The sequence below is a fragment of the Canis lupus genome, chromosome 11, assembly GCF_003254725.2.
Source record: "Canis lupus dingo isolate Sandy chromosome 11, ASM325472v2, whole genome shotgun sequence".
Classification (NCBI taxonomy): domain Eukaryota; kingdom Metazoa; phylum Chordata; class Mammalia; order Carnivora; family Canidae; genus Canis; species Canis lupus.
In genome coordinates this window covers 19,132,074-19,153,116 of record NC_064253.1, presented here as the reverse complement: position 1 = coordinate 19,153,116, position 21,043 = coordinate 19,132,074, and the positions used below count along the sequence as shown (strand labels likewise).

The 21,043-nt window shown below is 36.1% G+C and overlaps 1 protein-coding gene across 9 annotated transcripts in view; it reads left to right on the top strand.

The window, feature by feature from the left end:
• Nucleotides 1-21,043, top strand: part of RAPGEF6 (Rap guanine nucleotide exchange factor 6) — a 190,780-nt gene that overhangs the window by 137,710 nt on the left and 32,027 nt on the right. For all 9 annotated transcript variants that reach the window (XM_025432804.3, XM_035696864.2, XM_025432808.3 and 6 more), the window contains 3 exons: nt 3,178-3,335; nt 10,856-11,096; nt 13,089-13,472. In XM_025432804.3, the coding sequence (XP_025288589.1) occupies nt 3,178-3,335; nt 10,856-11,096; nt 13,089-13,472 (783 nt within the window). The remainder of the gene's footprint in view (nt 1-3,177; nt 3,336-10,855; nt 11,097-13,088; nt 13,473-21,043) is intronic.

Below are 21,043 nucleotides of genomic sequence, written 5' to 3'. Positions count from 1 at the left end.
TTTTTTTAAATAGCCTTTTCAGTTTCATAATATGAAACTAAAATACAATTTTTATTCTACATTGATTTAGTGTTGGGGGCTATCGAGGAATTTTTCAAAACTATCTTTGTTTCTGTTACTGCATCATCTTCTCAGGAGACTGTTTTGGTAAGAAATGACATAATTGCAAATGGACTTTATCAGTTCAGCTTCCAAACAAGCATGGATATTTTGCCAATTAGATACTGTTTCATTCATGTCATAGCATGAGTTGTACATAACATTAGTGTAGTTTTCATTTATACATGCTCACACCTTAATTACTGTGAATTTATAACCAGCTTTACATTATTATATCTGTACAGTGTCCTGTCTTTGCTTATTAAAAAGCAGAGGTAATGTTAAATAACATCAGTAAAAGAGAGAAGGACTTTTTAGTGTTTCATGCACTTTTCTCAGTCTCCATTGTGAATTCCATCTTACTGCAACTACTGCAGCCAATTCCCTTTAATAGAAAATTGTAACTTTTTAACCTTGTTAAATTGCTTCTACTGTGGTTATTGATAGGACTGGCTAACTTTTTTAATAGTTTGCTTCTTTGGATTCAGTTACTTGACCCTCTGTGTTCAAAGATTGGCAGATTGTTTTTGTAAATAAATTAAATTAGAAAGCTTGTTATGTTTTTAAATATTTATTTTCCATATAATTTAAATTGTTGGAGATTACTTACAAAGCTGTAAGTACAATTTCCTCTGAAAGCCACCTTCCATTTTCTCTCATACCTAACCTTGAAACATTTAGCTCTGATCTTTAGCAACACACACCAAATTATAAGGAACTAATTTAGCATAAGCACAAATTCCTATCAGATATTGTATTTTCTTAGCCTTATTTCTGTCAAGTTAGACTGCTTTCTCTCCCCAGGTAAACACTTCCTGTTTCTATAGTCCCTGTTGTATTCACCTGCGTTCTCTGTTTTTCAGTATGAATTCCTTAAAAATTCTTTCTAGGTGTGTACCGTTTTATTTTAACTTGAGTAAAAGTACTTCACTATTTTCTTAAAAGTTGGAATTGTATGTTCCTCTCTTCCAAAATCTTCACCTACATAACCTAATTTAATCCTTAAGGCAGCTCTGGGAGAGAGAGAGTATCAGTCACATTTTTAGATGAGGAAACCAAGGTCCAGAAACAAATTTCTCTGAGGTCATATAGCTAATAACTCAAATTTATATATATATGTATGTGTGTGTATATATATATATACACACACACACACACACACACATAGCTGGCTCTTGAGACACTTGCTTTCTTCCATGTCTTCATGCTTTTCCCTGACTCCTTTGCAGTCTTGCTTGTCCTAGCTCTCTCTTCCTTGTCTGGCTGTTAGTAGTCCTTTAGTTGTTTATTTAACTGTCCTCTGCACTTCATCTGGCATAGTTTCCTAATCTGCCTAAATCCTATTTTTTACTTCTAACATATTCTAGATGTATCTCCTACCACTCATTTAATCCATTCCATGGTAACAGGTAAGTATTCTGTGATACTTCTGTATGTGTAACAAGTACTGGGTAGAACACTACATTGAATAAAACATAGATGAGAATTAATGTGGGATCCCTGGGTGGCGCAGCGGCTTGGCGCCTGCCTTTGGCCCAGGGCGCGATCCGGGAGACCCTGGATCTAATCCCATGTCGGGCTTCCGGTGCATGGAGCCTGCTTCTCCCTCTGCCTGTGTCTCTGCCTCTTTCTCTCTCTCTCTCTCTCTCTCTCTCTCTCTCTCTCTCTGTGACTATCATAATAAGTAAATAAAATTTTAAAAAAAGAGAATTAATGTTAACCTAAACGATTGGTTTAACCCTTTAACGTATTTTTCCTATTAAGTATAAATGTAACAAATATTATTAAAAGCGGCAATTCAAAACCATAAATCCTTTAGAAGGTGCCTGGGTTATTATAAGGTCATTTGGCAGTAATGCACCTATTATCTAATGAATGAAATGCTGGGGTGTGGAGTCAGGGTGGCCTTGCTAGGTCTTATGCTGACTTCCCAAGTGAGGAAGACATTCTGTCCGCCCCTGTCCATGTCTCCCCGCCCCCCCCCCCCCCACACACACACACACACACCCAGCTTTCCCCTCTTCAAGCCCAGAGCCTCTCTGGAGTCTGAGAAGGTACCAGGTGCACTGTGGGAGGCCTTGCTCATGTTGTGCTTTCTCAGGAACTTAGAAAGGCCTGGAAGGTTGCTGTACCCTCTGAAGCCAGGCAGGAAGCCACAGGTTGGATCCCAGGTCCCACACCCATGCCGGGTTAGGGGCTGGCTTCTCAACTTTTAAAGTATTTTAAAAGAGGAGTGTTTTATTTTCCTAAATATGACCATTTAATTGATATTTTGGAAACCTTTAAAGGGAATTAACTTTAGAGGACTTGCTTTCTGCTGTGGTCTGGGTGTTCTCATCTAGGGAACAGGTAAATAATTAGACTTGAGGTAACACACAAAAAATAATGTGTCCTTAGAATAAACTTTAGAGACTATATGATTAGACTATATGATTCTTTTTCCTCTATTTTGACTTCTGGTCCTCTTTGTTCCTCTTTCTACTTGTCACATGTACCCAGTGTTCACTGTTTTTCTGTGTGCTGTCTCCCCTAATTTCCCCATTTTCACTGGTTTGGGCAATTCTCAGGTTATTCATACATTTAAAGACTTCTCTTGTTTTTTGCTTGGACCTGGCCCCTTTGTTTTCTACAACCTGCTGTTTTTGGTTCAGATTTAGATCCATTTCTGTCCTTTGCCTAGAAGATCACCAACCTATTAGGTTGAGAGTGCAGACTTTGCTGTAGTGTTGTACATTGTTGGATACATGCATTAGTGTTCACCAAACTAGCTGATCTTAAAGGCTCCCTGAATGTTCAAGTTTAATTTCTCTACCAAAACCAACAGAAATGCAGTATGACTGTTTCTTTATGAGGTAGTAGAATTACTTAGATGTATAGGTTAAATGTTTAGTATATAAGTAAATTTTATTTTAGTGTATTCGTTATTATAGTTCTGTTTTTTAAATTGCTGTAATTATATAATTTTTTTAAGTCACCACTTTGAATTGGTCTTCATGCCTTAGTGTACAAAGTAAAGAAATGTTTACCCCATTAAGAATTCTCAAATACTTTAAAGTGATATGTGACATTCTTTTGAAGTGATGGAGGCCTGAGCCAGTCACAAGATGACAGCATTGTGGGAACAAGACACTGCAGGCACAGTCTGGCTATCATGCCTATTCCTGGAACACTCTCATCCAGCAGCCCTGATCTCTTGCAGCCTACCACCAGCATGTTGGATTTTTCTAATCCTTCAGGTAATTTTTATTTGTGATTTCATATAGCCATTTTGTTGCCAAAGTGACAAATTAGGTGGTGGAGCCTTGTGTATCAAATAGTATATTTGCTTGCATCCCTCTTATGTCAAGGTTATGACTTATTGCAAAAGTCTAAAGAGAACATTGTGTGTTTTTGTATAAGCTGGAATGGAATGGTGCTTACTCCAATATGAAGTAGAAGTAAATAGAAAAGACATTACATTTAGGTGTCTTTTGGTAACCCTTATCAGAGCAGTGAAATGAAAGCAGTTATGAAATGCTTCAGCAGTCAAGAAACAAATTATCCAGGGTGTGGAAAAGGGGAAGGGAATTTATTGTAGGCTCAGTGGCCTCATCTGTGATGTACTGAAATGTGTTAGTAATTTTCTAGAAACACATTTTTCTCCCAGCACCTGAAGCTAGAGTTTTATTGTCATGTGTTAATTAAATATACTACTAGCATCTTTTCATTACTGTTTTTGGGTTTAAACATCATGTGGGACATCAAGTTAATTTTTCTGCATCTATTCATGCCCCGAGGCAGAAATTGTTACTTACCGGTATAATACAAAATGTCATTACAAGAAAGAAAAACTTAAGAATTATTAGTATATCCATCACTGGAAAGGATTTGAGATTGCTTTCGGTAGAAGACACATACAACTAAAACTGAAATGTATAATTGGGTCCAAGAAGAGAGAAAAAAGGTAGGTCTACAGAGATTAGTGTAGTTGTGATTTAGCTTCAGTTTTCATGCTGAAGTTTCTAACAGCTATTGTCACAAGGGAGGAAACTCAATTATATGAATCTGAGTATTAGAAAGGAGGGAATATAAGTATAATAGTAAAGTTTATAGCAGCTTGAATAAAAACTGGACATAACATAAAAACACAGTTTGGTGAAATTCATTCTATACATTGGGTTTTGTTTTTGTTTTTTTAATTTCAATTGCCTCTTAAATATTAGAGAGTACTAAACCCAATAATCTGTCTTTGACACATCCTTCTCTTGATATGACTACCACTGTTCTTTATGGAGCAAAGATTTTAATGAATCATTACTTTGTTTTAGGAATTTCTAGTGCTTCTTGTATTAGTCAAGCTTCAGTCATAAGGAGATAATCAATTTAATAAAAGGAATTGTTGTTAAGGTATACAATTAACTATTTACCTAAAATGATAAAGAAGCAAGTACTAAGAAGAAACATAAAGCAGCAATTCTTTCCATTCTCTAACCTGACAGTTGCTTTTGATGCCTCTTTTTTGGCATAATCTAAGAGGTGGCCAGTTGGCAAAGAAGAATGTGGTTTTACACAGTCTGAGCCCCATCATGACAAGGCAGAGTGGATTTGTAACCTTACAGTAACATAATAATTGTCAATGTCCAGTTTTTACAGCATGATTGTAAACCCCCTTGCGGTTTAATGGCCTGCTGTTCCTGCCATTATCCCCACTCTAACCTCATCTGTCTTTCCTGAGTGTGGCACATATCTTCACAACTGTGATTTCTTTGCTCATGCTTTATGCTGCCTGTGGTGTTCTCTGCTTACATATCCTGAGAACTTTTTCTTGTTCCATGATGCTGACCTCAAATGTTACCTTATCTAGGAAGGCAGTCCCTCTTTTCCCAGAAATCTTTAGCACATTTTCATTGTCTTTCTTACATTGCTTTCAAGTAGGAGCATGGGAATTTATTTTCATGAATTTGTCTATTTCCTGTAGCAGTACTTCTTACATAACACTCACAAATAAGATATTTTACACTACCAAAGCACATACTAAGTGCATACTTCCGTAAGATGTTATTTAGGGACAGATGATTTTTAAATTAAATGATTTTTATGGCTGCATTTTTGTCAGTGGCATATCTAGAAGTGGGAGTGAGGAAATAAGGTATGGTTATAGAGAGAGCACAGAGCGGTTATTTCGGGATTTAGCTGGGAGAACGAAGGGAAGAAGTTGGAATTACTAAAATTTAGACACTGTAAGCCCCATTGAACTGAAATACAGATTTTTGAAGAGGAAGTGCTACTCAATTTAATTGATTGCATAGTTTGGTCATTGAAAACATGATGAAAGAGCCAAAGATGCTCTTATAAAATCTGTTCAGAAAAGGTCCATCTACAAAGCTCAGTCTTCAGCCTGTGTCCATACCAGCAATATAATGAACACATACAAGATAAGTATTTAACTTATAAATTATGTTTTTAAACTCCAAAATGTGCAACTTTATGAAACTGCTTTTGTGGTGCTATTAAATCTGTGTTGAGTAAAATACTCATTACCACTTGTTTCTAAATCAGTTCCTTGAATTATAGAGTACAGCACCGGATTTTAGGTTAGCTGTGTATGTCACGTGTGTATATATTACAGAACATGTGTGACATCAGCCAGGTCTGATTAACTTGCTGTTCATCTCAGCTATGTTTATGCTACTTGTTTAAAGTTGTTGTTAGAGAGTAGGGTTAAAGCCACAGAACTGTTAATAGTTTGCTTTGGATTTCTGACTTTTCTGTGATTTTGCTTTGTTTTGCTGCCCTAAGCTATTGGTTTTTACTGTAAGTATCATGAAGACTGTGGTATTCCATTGCTTATGTTTCTGTGTAGTGTTTTTTTATTTTTATTTTTATTTAAGATTTTAATTGATCTCTTCATGAAAAACAGAGAGAGAGAAGCAGAGAACACAGGCAGAGGGAGAAGCAAGGTTCTCTGCAGGGAGCCTGATGTGGGATTCTATGCCCAAACCCTGGGATCATGCCCTGAGCCTGAAGGCAGACGCTCAACCACTGAGCCACCCAGGCATCCCTGCTGCTTTATTTTAAAAAAGTCCTATGGTACAGAGTTGAATAAAGTAGCTTTATTCTGCAAGCTTGCCGTGTAAACTGGTGTGTATTCTTTTCATCAGTTTCCTTGAATAGATAGATCTTTATAGTTATAGAATCAGAGTATGCATGCTGTTCTATAACTTATATGCTTTTTTAAAATTTTTGACCTAATACCAGATGAAGCCTTAAAGAACTCAGGGTGTGGTCAAAAGGATTCTAAAACTGGAAATTTTTTTTCTGAATCTACTTTTTGTTTACATCTTTTTCATTTAGTAGCACAAACCTTTTATTTGATTTCTTTTAATATTTAGTAATCTTTCAGATTCAGTATTACAAGTCTGAGTTATTTTAAGTTTTTATTTTTCTTATTTTTTAAAGATTTTATTTATTCATTAATGAGAGACACAAAAAGAGAGAGGCAGAGACACAGGCAGAGGAAGAAGCAGGCTCCATGCAGGGAGCCTGATGCGGAACTCGATCCCAGAACTCCAGGATCACTCCATGAGCCAAAGACAGACATTTCAACTGCTGAGCCACTCAGGCATCCCTAATTTTTTATTTTAAAAGAACATAATTTTTTAAAAAATCAAACTGCAGAGAAAGGATAGAATATAAGTCTCCACTCCTCTGAATTAACTATTCTTTCTTTTTCATATATCCTTCCAGACAGTTCAGTGCACATAAAATGTGTTCACTACTCTCTTCACCCCAAATTATATGCTATACTTTTCTTCTACATAGCCCATATCCCCTGGCAGTATACCTTAAATACTTTCCTGCTTCAGAATGTATTGTTGTTCTACCACAGTTTTCTAAACAGATGACAGCATTTCATTTCACCAGTCCCCTTTTGAGTGTTTACAGTGTTGCCTAAATCTGTGGTTATATATAACTTTCCATATTTTATGTTTATATTGTCAGATTTTGAATTTTTGTGAAAACTCTTGTGGAAATTTATTTTTTATTATATATGTACCTACAGAATATCACTTCTTTTGCCTCTTGTCCAGCAAAGCTTAAAATATTTACTGTTTGGCCCTTTATAGAACAAATGTATCAATCCTTTATCTCTACTATTATACCACTGCCTTGTTTTCTTAGTGAAACTTCTCACCATATGGATTGTCTTTCTATGAACCAACACTTACTCTCTTGACTATAAGCAAGTCCCTGAGAGCTGAGACTGTTCCATCTCATTTAGTACTATATCTTCATGACTTGGAACATTGTTGACATATAACCAGCACCCCATAAATACTTATTCTTCGATTAACAACTTATTGTCTATGATCAATAGACAGTCTTTGGTTTTGTCCTTACCATCTTATTTAAAAAGTCCCCATCTTTATTGTGATATCAGGGTCAATCAATACATGAATCCTTCGAGTATGTTATTTATTTTATTCAGGAGGATTATAGTTAGCATTCTAGAAATTCTGCCTTTGGGTTGAAAGTTCAGATATTGGAGATTCCTTTTCTTAAATTCATTTACCTGTTACATAAGATTTTTAAATAAAATATGAATTATATTATGAATGAAAATATGAATTATATTATAATATGGTTATATTTTTATGTGCATTTGTTTCATGCCTAAAATTTGAAATGATCATTTTTCTTGATTCACCTTTACTCTAACCTCATGTCTACCATTCATCTGATCACATGACATTAAAATATCTTCCCTGTGTTAAATATTACTTGACACATATGCTGTCCCTCTAACAACAAACATGTTAGTGAAGAATATGTATGTTATATATGTCACAGTTTTAAAACAGAAGAAGTTTTACTGGGACAATGATAATAGTGCAAAAAAATGTTTTCTTCTAATGTTTTTCCAAATCATTTTCTGGTTTGGTATTTAACACCTTGACAGATTTATCAGGGTTTAGATAATAAGGTGCCCTTAGATAATGCCTTTTATGGATCTATTTTAGACGTACCCATTCATGGTGTCCAGATCCCTCTTATGTGATGTGATTATGTAACAGTTTGGCCTTCACGTGGGAAACAAATAGCTTTAACAGAGTATGACTTTTTAAATACTGTTTAACAAGATATACAAGTCTGAGTTCCTTCCCAGAAGATGTTAATAGTATTTGGATATAAAAGAAGAGAAAATGAGATGTGTGCAAATTCCTAGTGTGTCTTTGTGAAAGCTTTTTTTTTTTAATTTTATTTATTTTATTTATTTATTATGATAGACACAGAGAGAGAGGCAGAGACATAGGCAGAAGGAGAATCAAGCTCTCTGCAGGGAACATGATGCAGCACTCGATCCCCAGGACCCCAAGATCATCCCCTGAGCCAAAGGCAAACGCTCAACCACTGAGCCACCCAGGCGTCCCTCTTTGTGAATAGCTTTATCTGGAGAAATTAATAAAAGGGATCAGAGCATTTCCACTTTCCCTCAAGGTCAACCAGTCCTGCTGGCAAAGACCTAGTAAACTAATCCAATTCTAGAGCCCCAGACAACTGAGGCCTATTTTTATAGAGAGGCTAGGAACAGTACAGATAGCAATAGTCAGTTGTTTGACCTTTTTTATGGAGTTCAGGGGGATAATGAAACCCTTTTGTCTACTCTTTTTCTCTTGACAAACTGTAATTTCCCTCTGCTTGAAAACATTTTCAAGCATCTCTGACTGGGGTGGATTGTAAAACAGTCTAACCTTAAGACTTGAAGGTTTAGAAACCTGATGTCAGCAAGCACCCTAAAGATTGACTCACTGCAAAAAATTATGAACAAGAGGCTTTTGGTGACTCAAATATTTGCATACATCAAGAAAGCATGTTTGGTGCATACATCTTAGGACAGGGACTTGACTGAATACATGAAGCCTTCTGCTTCAACTTGACAGTGAACCTAGAACACTTAAGACTCCATTTTCCTGGCATTCATATATGTTTAGTTGGATTTTCCAGTCTTGGGCGTCTGTCTCTTTTTGCGCTGTGAACCTCAGAGTAGTACCTTATTCTGCGGAATTATCTTCTGCCACGTCTCTTTTGTTACTCTTTTCTTTGCTCTAGTCAGAATTGTACTTGAGATGGCTTTGAGACAAATTGGTCATTTTTCTTCATCTCTAAAAGTTAATCATGTATGTAGAGATGGTAAGATAGTGCTACACAAACCATATATAATTACTTGAGCCATCAAAATCTCCCAATCCAATTGTAGTCCTTACCAAAAAAAACCACAAATAATACATTTTTCCCAATTTAAAAAGCAAAAAAAAATTTTTTTTTCAAGATTTTATTTATTCATGAGAGAGAGAGAGAGAGAGGCAGAGACACAGGCAGAGGGAGAAGCAGGCTCTATGCAGGGAGCCTGATGCAGGACTCGATCCTGGGACTCTAGGATCACAACCTGAGCCAAAGCCAGACGCTCAACCACTGAGCCACCTGGGTGTCCCAAGAACAAAATCTTTTAACGATTTGTTATCAGGAAGTTGGTGAATATTAGATATTAACATTCAGTATATTTATAATTAATATAAGAAATATTGGGAAATATACCATGTGTTCATGCTGTCAAATCACTTTTTACTTACATTGAATAATACTAAAAATTAGCCCAGTGTCATCATAGTGAACGTTGTTTTGGGAGTTTAGCCAATGCAATACGACAAAATAAGGTAGAATAGGAGGAAAGAGATATCATTATTTACTTGTGTATATACTGAATTAGGATTTGTCTACTAATAGCAGAAATCACAAAGATAAAGTCTAAGGTTTAACTCCATGAATATTTAAAATTTTCCTGTGTTAAAATATAACAATAGGAAAACCTGTGCCACTGTATAGTAGACTGGGTGTTGATATCTAGTATAATTCAATAAGAAAAATGATAAAGAATACCAAAGAGTATTTTTAAAAAGTAGCAATATTAATCACTTATTAAACTAGTGAATCTTACTGGTAATCAAAGAAATAAAGTAAGATAATGACATATTTTTAGAGAAGGAAAAACACAGAAATTTCAAAATGAAAAAATCCTAATGAACACTTTGATAAGAATGTGATTAAAATTACTCTTTATAGTCTAGCATTATAAAATATCATAACCTCTCTTGAGAATGTTTTGGCAATATATTTCAAAAACCTTTAAAATATGCATGCCCTCCCTCAACCCAGCAAATTCTGTCTCTTTTTTCCCTCCCATTTCCTCACTCCTTTCTGTATTTTCTGAGAAAATAATCAGATTGCCTGCAACTGCAATATTGTGTTAGTTTCAAATGTACAGCATGTTGGATAGTTCTGGTTTATCTACCAGGAAGGAGAAGGGGGTATTATTCATCACAGTGTTATTGTAAAAGATATGCAACCTAAATGTCTGTCATTAAAGGTTTGGATAATTTAAAAATACACATGTTATGGAATCCTATGCCTCTATTAAAAATTATTTTGTCAAAGAGTATTTAATGACATCAGAATGTTTGTGATAAATAGAAATTATTGTGGCTTCCAAATCATAATTTTTATCTTTTTGTGTTTTTCTATGAACACATATGTTAGTACTTTGTCACCTGAAACGGTAGATACATTTATTTATCAATAAATGCAGCAGTGATTTTTGTTAACTTCCTGAAATAAATATGTGTATATCTCTGTCCTGAGGGATCTTTTTGTTCTAAATTGCTTTTTGAACAATTTAATTGTCTTGAAAATAACAAGGCACACTTTTGTATTTATATAGATATTCCTGATCAAGTTATAAGAGTTTTCAAAGCAGATCAACAAAGTTGCTACATTATCATCAGTAAAGACACTACAGCTAAAGAAGTTGTCTGTCATGCTGTTCATGAATTTGGTTTGACTGGTGCATCCGACACGTATTCTCTCTGTGAAGTTTCTGTTACTCCTGAGGGTGTCATAAAACAAAGAAGACTTCCAGACCAATTCTCCAAATTAGCTGATAGAATTCAGCTCAATGGAAGGTGAATGTGTTTATTAGTGAATGTACTTATTTCTAGATTTGTTTAAATTGTAGTTTAATTAGCTACAATATTGTGTTAGTTTCAGATGTACAGCATGTTGGATAGTTCTGTGTGTTACTCAGTGCTCAGCATGAAAAGTGTAGTCATCATACAATGTTATTACAGTATTATTGACTATATTTCCTATGCTGTAGTTTTCATCTCCATGAGTTATTATATAACTGGAAGTTTTATACCTCTTAATCCCTTTCATCTAGATGTTTTTTTGAAGATTATGTGTAAAAAACAGATATTTTAAAATAGAAACATCATGCCTTAGGGTCACTGAATTTTCTCTAAAATTAAAGTAGGATTCTTCTTTTTTTCCACTTTGTCTCCATAATTGTGTAAATGGGATCTCAGAGTGTTAGCACTCATAAGGACTACCCAAAAGTGGGAGAAGGAAAGGGAGGGTAATTTGCTAAAATATTTTAGCTCTCCTTTTGAAATAAATTCTTAGAACCACTGGCATAGTCCTATCCGTTTTTTAGAGAGGAAACCAAATAGTATTTATCTTTATATGTATCTGAGTATGTATGTGTTAAATTACAAATTTGTTTTTAGTATGGCTAAAATGTACTCTGGGCAAGAGAAGGCAGAATTTTTATAGTTATTTTTCTAAGTAGTTTTCCTACCATGAATATGCAGGAACATTTTAAAACTTTAAACAATGTGCAGTGTAAATTATTTGATCAGCCAGAACATTGTTTCTATAGTACATTTATTGTTTACTCTGGTGATTTTCTGAGAGAATAATATGTACTTTTTAGTGAGCCTAAATTCATATATAGAGTTAAGATCCTTAGAAACCTTAAAATGACTCACCCCTCACGGTTGCTGGTAAGAGAGGAGGTTAATTCTGCCTTGCTGCTATACATAGTGCTTAAGAGCATAAGCCCTTGAGCCAGAGTGTTCAGCAGTGTGGGTAAGTCCCAGTTCTGGCTGTGTAATCAAAGGACGTTATTTGGTTTCCTCTTTGCTTGAATTTTCTCATCAAAAAATGGGAATGATGATAATACAACCTACCGCATAGGAATGTTAGAAGAATGAATGAGTTAACCTACCCTATAAATGTTAGATAGAATTTTATTAACTACTGTAATGGGTCTCAACACATTTATAGTGTTCTTTTAGGCATGTGAAGAGTATAAGAACGGAAGAAAAAGAGGTATAGTTCCTTGATAATCAAAAATAGATGGACACAAACTTAGGCTGGGATCAAGTTGTATTTTAGTATATAATGAACTAAATGAACTAAAATGAATTAAATGAACTAAAAACCATACGTGACACAGAATATTACATCTTTGTCACCAGCACTAGCCCTATACAAGATATTTCCCAACTCTGAAATGTATCTGTTAACTGTTAAGTGGTACAGGATTGTCAATGTAAAAAGAAGAAAATGAAGATCTTTTTACGGAGTGAGGTTTTCAACAAGGGAGAACTTGTTAGTGGAAGGGTTTCCTCTCCTTTACCTGTTTTATTCTTCTTTGTTTCTCTCGGGGATTCAGAAATGAAGAAGAAAATGAGTGTAAGAACAGTTTCTGAATAGAAATGTAACAGTCTTGATTCAGATGTTCATTCATGCGGTCCATGAAAAAAAATACAGTACCTACTCTGCATCACCTCCCTTCATCCAGGCCTCTCAGAGATTTTTTTTCCTCAAGAACACACAATTGTTGACACATTGAGTAGTTTCATAAAATGATTAAATTCACAGGATTATCAGCATTTTTACTCTCTAAAGTAATAGATGTCAAATGGCATAGTAACAGGACAATCTCTTTAAAGTCTTCTTATTTACAATGTTAATTTACCATTTCATCCTTAAATGAATAATGTTTTTAACAAAATGTTACTATCCGTATAATGACATTTTGACAATCGTCATGAGGAAAGTGCTCTTTATAAATGTGAAATCACTTATAAAAACAATTTATTTTCTTTTAGATATTATTTAAAAAATAACATGGAAACAGAAACCCTATGTTCAGATGAAGATGCTCAAGAACTAGTTAAGGAAAGCCAACTATCCATGCTGCAGCTCAGTACCATTGAGGTGGCCACTCAGCTGTCAATGAGGGACTTTGATTTGTTTCGTAATATTGAGCCTACTGAATACATTGATGACCTTTTTAAGTTAGATTCCAAAACAGGAAATACTCACTTGAAAGAGTTTGAGGACATTGTTAACCAGGAGACATTCTGGGTTGCCTCAGAGATTTTAACGGAATCAAATCAGTTGAAACGAATGAAGATTATTAAGCATTTTATTAAAATTGCACTTCATTGTCGAGAATGTAAGAACTTCAATTCCATGTTTGCAATAATAAGGTAAGTTTGTACAAATATTTGTGTATAGTTTAGACATGAAGCTGATTTTTTCCATAGGTGTTAAGTGACTAGGAGAAAAAAAGCCCAGCTAATAGGTTTTTAGAGTATTTAGGTTTAATATATTTTCCATCCTAGTGATAGTGACTTCTTCATTTTGTTTCTTCCATCTGTTGTTTAAACGTTTCCAAAAAAAGAAAAAAAATTTCCTATGTGGGACACCTGGGTAGCTCAGTTGGTTGTCTTCCTTTGGCCCAGGGCATGATCCTGGAGTCCCAGGATTGAGTCCCACATCAGGCGTCCTGCATGGAGCCTGCTTCTCTCTCTGCCTATGTCTCTGCCTCTCTCTCTCTCTCTCTCTCTGTCTTATGAATAAATAAATAAAATCTTAACACACACACACACATTTCTTTTGCTGAATAGGGTAGATTGCCTTTCCATTTTTCTTCCTTGCTTCCCCCCTGATGGGTTATATCCTTTTTGGATGTATGGCCAACAGTTGGGCTTTATCAAGACTCCTGTACTGTGCATCTTTCCATATATGACTCACTGTGATTTGGCACTGAAATATCATAGTTTGGTATCAGGGCTCTAACCTAAAATTGCTGTTTTTGGAATGATAACACTGACATAATAAGAATGGCAACCATTTGGTGAGCACTGATAACCTCTGTCAAGCATTGCATGGGGTATCACAGAATGTTGTTGCTCAAGCACGGTAGGCCTTAGAATTAGAATTATAAAAATTCATAGTATCTGAGCCCAGGATGTATGGATGGTTATATGTCCTGGGAATCTTCCTTCTCCTCACTCATTATGATTAGCTAGATTGGCTAATGTAGGTAATGTATTTTCTGACCCTCCCATAATATAGTGCTGATCACTAAAGAGATTCCTCTCTAAGGAAGTCTAATTTTAAAGGTGGAGGGTAGTTGTAGTTTTGTCCATTTATAAGGCCATGTGCTTCTATATAGCAACATAATTACGTCCTAATCCCATCTATGATGCCCCCCACAGATTTTAATTATGACTCGTTCTAGACTCCCATGAGATGGAATTGGAATCTTTATAGTCATAAATCTGTCATGGTAGTAAGAAACTCCTTTATGAAAATAACCAGTGGATGCACTTGAATTAGATGCTTTGGGAGTTTTTGTTTGTTTTTTATTTTTAGGAGGAGTATTGAACAGAAATTAGCATTAACCTTTAGAATCAGCTGACCTGTGTCTGAGTCCTGCCTCTTCAGTGTAGTAGTGGTGTGTCAGTAGAAAATTGAAGACCCTTTTTTTTCATCTGTAAAATGCAAGAATCACACCACCTGCTTCAGCTTTTGACAGCTGAGTCCAAAACAAGGGAACAAAGATGCAATTGATGAACACTTGGAATGGTAGAAATTGAAACTATGTAGGAAGCACAGAGTTAGAGAATTTGAGACTTACAGGTTCAGTTTTGGAGTAGTCTGTGACAAAAACCTGATTGACACCAAGAGAGATCTCTGTAAAAAAATAAATGGCAAAAGGTTTAAGAACCATAACTAGTGACCATCCTGAGTATAGGGGTAAAGAAGAGAGTCAAGCCAAAGAGAGAACGAATATAAGAAATAATAGAACAGCAGAGTTACAATCATGTCATTAAAGCCAAGGAAAGTGATTTGAAAGAATGTGGTAGACAGTAGCTCCAAGATGAGTATTTAAGAGGTTTGTTTTGTTTTAAAGAACATTTTATTGTACGTATTACATGTATTTAGTAGTTCCTATAAAATTAATTGCTTTGTTTTCTCATTTTGTATATTAAAGTATATTAAAGAATATAAAGCACATACTAACTGTACAGCAGGGATGACACAAGTGAATCCATCAATTCTGCTTGGAATTAGATAGTAATAAATTTTCTTTATTTGACATGTTTTTCTTAGTCTAGCTAAAGGTTTGTCAATTTGTTAATCATTCCAAAAAACATTTCTTAATTTCATTGATCTTTTTAATTTTTCTGGTTTCTATTTGATACCTTTCTGCTCTGATCTTTATTTTCCTTCCTTTTCCTAACTTGTTGCTGAGTTTCTTCTTTTGCTAGTTCTTTGATGTGAAAAGTTGGGTAATTTCTGTTGCTTAATAAAGAAAATTACCACTAAAATTCTGTCTTGGAAAGTTTTTGTACCATCCCATAGGTTTTGGTACATTATGTATCCAGTTTCATTTGTTGAGAGATAGTTACATCCCTTTTGAGTTTTTGTTTTTTGACCCACTGATTGTTCAAGGGAGTGTTGTTTAATATCCCTGTATTAGTATATTTTCCCACTTTTCTCTTGTTAATTCCGAGTTCCACACCATTGTGGTCATAAAAAATAGAGAAAAATCAGAAGAGTGTGTATTCTGCTAATGATGAAAGGACTGTCCTGTTATGTCCATTTGGTCTAAAGTGTGGTTCAAGTCAATTTATTGATTTTCTGTCTAGATAATTCATCCATTGCTGAAAGTGGTGTATTGAAGTCCCCAGCTGATGTATGGCTGTCTATTTCTCCCTTCAGATCTGTTACTGTTTGTTTAATACAGTTAGGTGCTGAAATGTTGAGTGTGTGTATATTTGTGATTTTTATGTTTTCTCGATGAGTTGACCCTTTACCATTATATAATGACCTACTTTGTCTCTTGTTACCGTTTTTGGCTTAAAGTCCATTTTGTCTGAGACAAATACAGCTACCCCTGTGCTCTCCTGGTTTCTACTTGCATGAATTATTTTTTCCGTCTTTTCACTTGGAGCTTATGTGTGTCCTTTAAGCTGAAGTTAGTCTTCTGTAGGCAGCATATAGTTGAGTCTTGTTTTTTTATTCATCCACCCATTCTGTGCCTTTTCACAGGAGAATTCAATCCATTTACATTGAGAATGATTATTGGTATTGTAAGGACTTTATATTACTGCCATGTTACTGTTTTCTTGCTAGTTTGCAGTTCCTTGTTTCATCTTTACTCCCTTATTATGTTCTTTTGTGAATTGATGATCATGTGTGCTGATGTGCTGATTCTCTTCTTTGTCTTTTGTGAGTCTACTATAGGTTTTTGCTTTGTGATTACCATGAACAGATGAAACAAAACTATGTCATGCTGATACAAACTTTAGTCACATGCAAAACTCTACCCTTTTACTCCCCACTTTTTTTTCATGCTAGAGTTTGCCTTTTTATATTGTGTGTTCCTTTTACTCTTGTCCTTTAAGCTTTATTCTATAGTATACTGGCTAAGATACCATCATACCTACACTTTTTTTTTAAGATTTTATTTATTTACTCAGACACACACACACACACACACAGAGAGAGAGAGAGAGGGGGGGGGCAGAGACATAAGCAGAGGGAGAAGCAGGCTCCCCGCAAGGAGCCCAATGTGAGACTCGATCCCAGATCCCAGGATCACACCCTTGACCAAAAGCAGACACTGAACCACTGAGCCACCCAGGCATCCCCATACCTACATTTTTAAGAGTTACCTGAATTTAACTATGTATTTAACTTTATCAGAGTGGTGTTATATTTTTATATGTTTTCATGTTACTGTTTAACATCATTTCATTTCAGTTTGAAGAACTCCTTTTAGTGTTTCTTGTAAGACAGGTGTAATGGTGATAAATTCCCTCAACTTTTGTTTCCTGGGATGGTCCTTCATTTCTCTGGGATAACTTGCCAGAAAGAGTGTCCTCAGTTGAGAGTTTTTTCTTTCAGGATTTTGAGTATGTTGTCCCACTCTCTCCTGGCCTGTAAATTTTCTGCCGAGGAAACCTGCTGACAGCCTCATGGATGTTCCTTTGCAGATTATCGTCTTTTTTCTTTTGCTGCCTTGAGAATTCTGTCTTTAATTTTTGACTGTTTTATTATAATGAGTCTTGGAAAAAGTGGTTTCAAATTGAAGTAATAGGATAATCTGTTAGCTTCATAAACTTGAATGTTCAGATCTCTTCTCAGGCTTGGGAAGTTCTCAGCCATATTTCTTTAAATAAGCTTTCTGCCCCCTTCTCTGTCTCTTTCCTTTCTAGAACTTCAGTGATTTGGATATTTGGGCTTTTTGGTAGTCCAGTGAACCATGTAGGCTTCTTTCACTCTTGTTCATTCTTTTTTTCTTCCCCACCCCACCCCCCTCATATACTGAGTTATTTCAAAGTTCCTATCCTCTTTCTCACTGATCCTTCTCTTTCATTTACTCTGATGTCGATGTTCACTATGACATTTTATTTTCTTTTGGTCATTGAATCCGTAATATCCATATGGTTCTTTTCTGTGATTTCTGTATCTTTGTTATATTTCTCATTTTGATCATGTATTGTATTCCTGTTTTCATTGAGTCATCTTTCTGAATTTTCTTGTAGCTCATTGAATTTCATTCAGATAGTTAATTTAAATTCTTTTTTAAGTAAATTGTAGATCTCTATGTCTTTGGGTTTGGTTAGTAGAGGATTGTTGTAAACTTTTGGTGATGTCATGTTTCCCTATCTTTTTTTCATTTGAAGTAGCAGTCATCCCCTCGCAGTTTTTACTAACAGTCTCTAGAGAAAAACACCACAGGCTTTTATCAATCTTGCTGTAGATTCTAAGGCTTTATTAGACATTGCATGGATATACCTGCTCCATGCTTCTTGCTCCCTCTGTGAGAGAATTCTCAAGTATCCACCAGTATACCCTGTTAGCGGCTGATGGCCTCTCTTCTGTTTTCCTGAAGGTGGTGTTACACTTCAAGTTTGTGGTTTCTCCTTTGCCCACAGACTCTGGCCTTTTTTCTGCGTTCTTTCTTTACCTGAGCTTGTTCTCAGGACCTTAGACAGGGAGCCAGCAGCACAGTGGAAGCGAGGTGTAGGGGTATGAGTTGGGTGCATGGTGCAGTGCAGCTGCCATTTGGTCATTTGAGGTCATCTGCAGATGAAATGTTCCCTTTGGCTCCTGGGCTGACTTCCTGCTGGAGTCCAGAAGCAGTCAGCAGGACCTGCGTTCCTTTAATGTCCTCTAGAAATCTTACATGCTACTCTACAGATCTGCTCCCTCACCCTAGTCATGGAGCTCCCACTTTAATGGGTGTTCTGGATCTGGATGATGCAAGAGTGAAATTAGTGTCTCTGATAGCATCCTACAACAATTAGAGAAACCAGGCATGTACTTACCAGCTCTTCTTCTCCCCTGTGGAAGAAATCACCAGCTGTCTAGTTTAGCTTTGAGCTATGCTGCCTTGGGGGGAAGAATGATGCCAGCAAAATCAAACTATTCCTTTTACCTACTTGAGGGCATCCAAACTTGTTATTGTTGTTTTATTCTAGCTAAGTGCTAGAACTTCTCTTCTGGAAACCTGGACTTCTGCAAGTGGTCTCTTTTCTTTAGGTGACTAAGTCCTTGTTCTGCAAGCATTCCCAGATCACAGCCAATAGGGGCAAGAACCACTTCAGTTTCTTGTAGGTTCCAGAAGCAGTACCAGAGTCTATCTGCCTATTACCCAGTGCACTTATAGGCAAGGCTTTTTATCCCCAGGTCACCTGGCATATGGTCCTGGGTCCCACAGCTTCCACAGAGGCACTGTTCATGGATAAATGCCAGATTTTTGTTGTTGGGATTGGGGGATAAAAGAGCAGATGTTTTAGGCTGCCATGATGCTAACATCAGTCACTCTCTCCAATCAGATCTTGGTTAAAATTTGTTTTCTGGTCATTTCATGAAGGTCTTGTGGAAATTCTGTTTGCTGAATATATTCAGTGTCTCTTTGTTATCTTTGAACTTCATTGACAGTTTGGCTTTAAAATTCTTGTCTTGGGTATTATTTCTTGGTAATTTCATAGACAGTGGCTCCATAACTAGCACTTTATGTACCTGTTTTAGTTTCTCAGATTACTCCCATACTCTGTCGTTGTCTCTGTAGTCATTTACCTTTACATCTGTGTTTCTACGTCTCTTTTGGTGCTGTATCTGGCTTTCTGGAACTGTGGTGCCTAGTCAGTTTATAAATTGATTAGTTTCTGTAGTTTTTTCAAGTTATACTTCTGCATATTTTTTAGTTCTATTATTTTTGTTACCTTCTTCAAGGATACCCATTATTGAGCATTTTTGCTCTCCTCTGTCTTCCATATCCATTATTTTCTCTCCAGTCCTTTATAACTCTGTGCATTTCTCCTGACTACTTTTGTTAATCCTTTACTCATCGTCACTTGTGCCAGTTTGTAACAGTGTCTTTTTTGTTTTTTTCCTTTTTCTTTTATAGGTTCCAGTGTGGCCTTCATTTCCGTGTTGATTTTATATTTTTTCCATTTATTTTCTTTACTAGTTAATTTCTTTTTATCAACTTCTACCATATTTTTCTTAAGCTCTTATATCAGCCCATTAAGTTCTTCATTTTACTAATTCATTTGAAATCATGGCTAGGTCATTGTACAGTCCCAAATGTTGGTGGCAACATTTTTCTTTGTGTTCTTTATTCGTTTTTCCTTGTAGCAGCTTATTCTACATTTTTTGTTTTTCTTTTTGAATGACAAGAGATTTCCTCTACCAAGTATTTACAGAAGGTTCATGTGGGAGAGGATCCAGCGCATTATTCCAGGCTAGCAAGAATTGAGCTTGAATGTGAATTGTTTTACCCTTTCTTTCCATCACATGGAGATTGGTAGCTTAAGCTCTGCTTACCACTCAGAGTTTCTACCTTCTGTCCAATCTCACTGTTAAACTGCTTCACATCAAGGTAATCTGTCACCCTATGTACTTTCTCTGGCCCTCCCTGGTAAAGAACACAGTCCAGCCCCTGCCTCATTGTATCAGCCTATGGATTCTGTCGTGTTGTTTCAGATAGGAGGTTGCTATTCTTGCCTTCAGGGTAAGTTACCTGCTTTGGAGAACTTTACGCTCAGCTTTCATGGAGCTCTTCAGTTGTGGACATTCTTTTCCAGCATTTGCCATTCTCCTATTTGACCTTGACTATTTTTTGGCAATCTTTTAATATGTTAAGAGTTACAGATATCTCTTACTTGAAGTGGAGATGAAATTTTCATTTCTGTTACTCATCCTTATGGTCATTTGGGATGATCTCTGAGAGGCAATGGGAAGAAAGATATCTTAACTTTATACCTTAAAATCAGAAGCCAAGAGAACATTTTAACAGTGGTGTCCCTAAAAGTCAGGTGGCCAAGTATAAAAGAGGGATTAGGGGCACCTGGGTGGCTCAATCTGTTGAGCATCTGCCTTCTGCTCACATCATGATCCTGGGTCCCAGGATCGAGCCCCATATCAGGCTCCCTGCACTTTGAAGAGCCTGGTTCTCCCTCTCTCCTTGCATGTGCATGCGTTCTCTCTCTCTCTCTCTCTCTCTCTCTCTCTCTCTCTCTCTCTCTCTCTCTCTAATAGATAGAGGGATTAACTGGTAAGAAAATGGAGGCATTGTATATGCACTGTTCATTTGGCAGCCTATCTGGGAGGTGGTAGTATAGACAAAAAGGGATAGGTAGGAGTTGCAGCCTAATGGGCATGAATGTTTTTTCAAGTGAGAGCTGAGTTTAAAATCCTGTAGAAAGAAGACATCAAATATATGGAGGTTTTGGGGGAACAGATTAGAACCTAG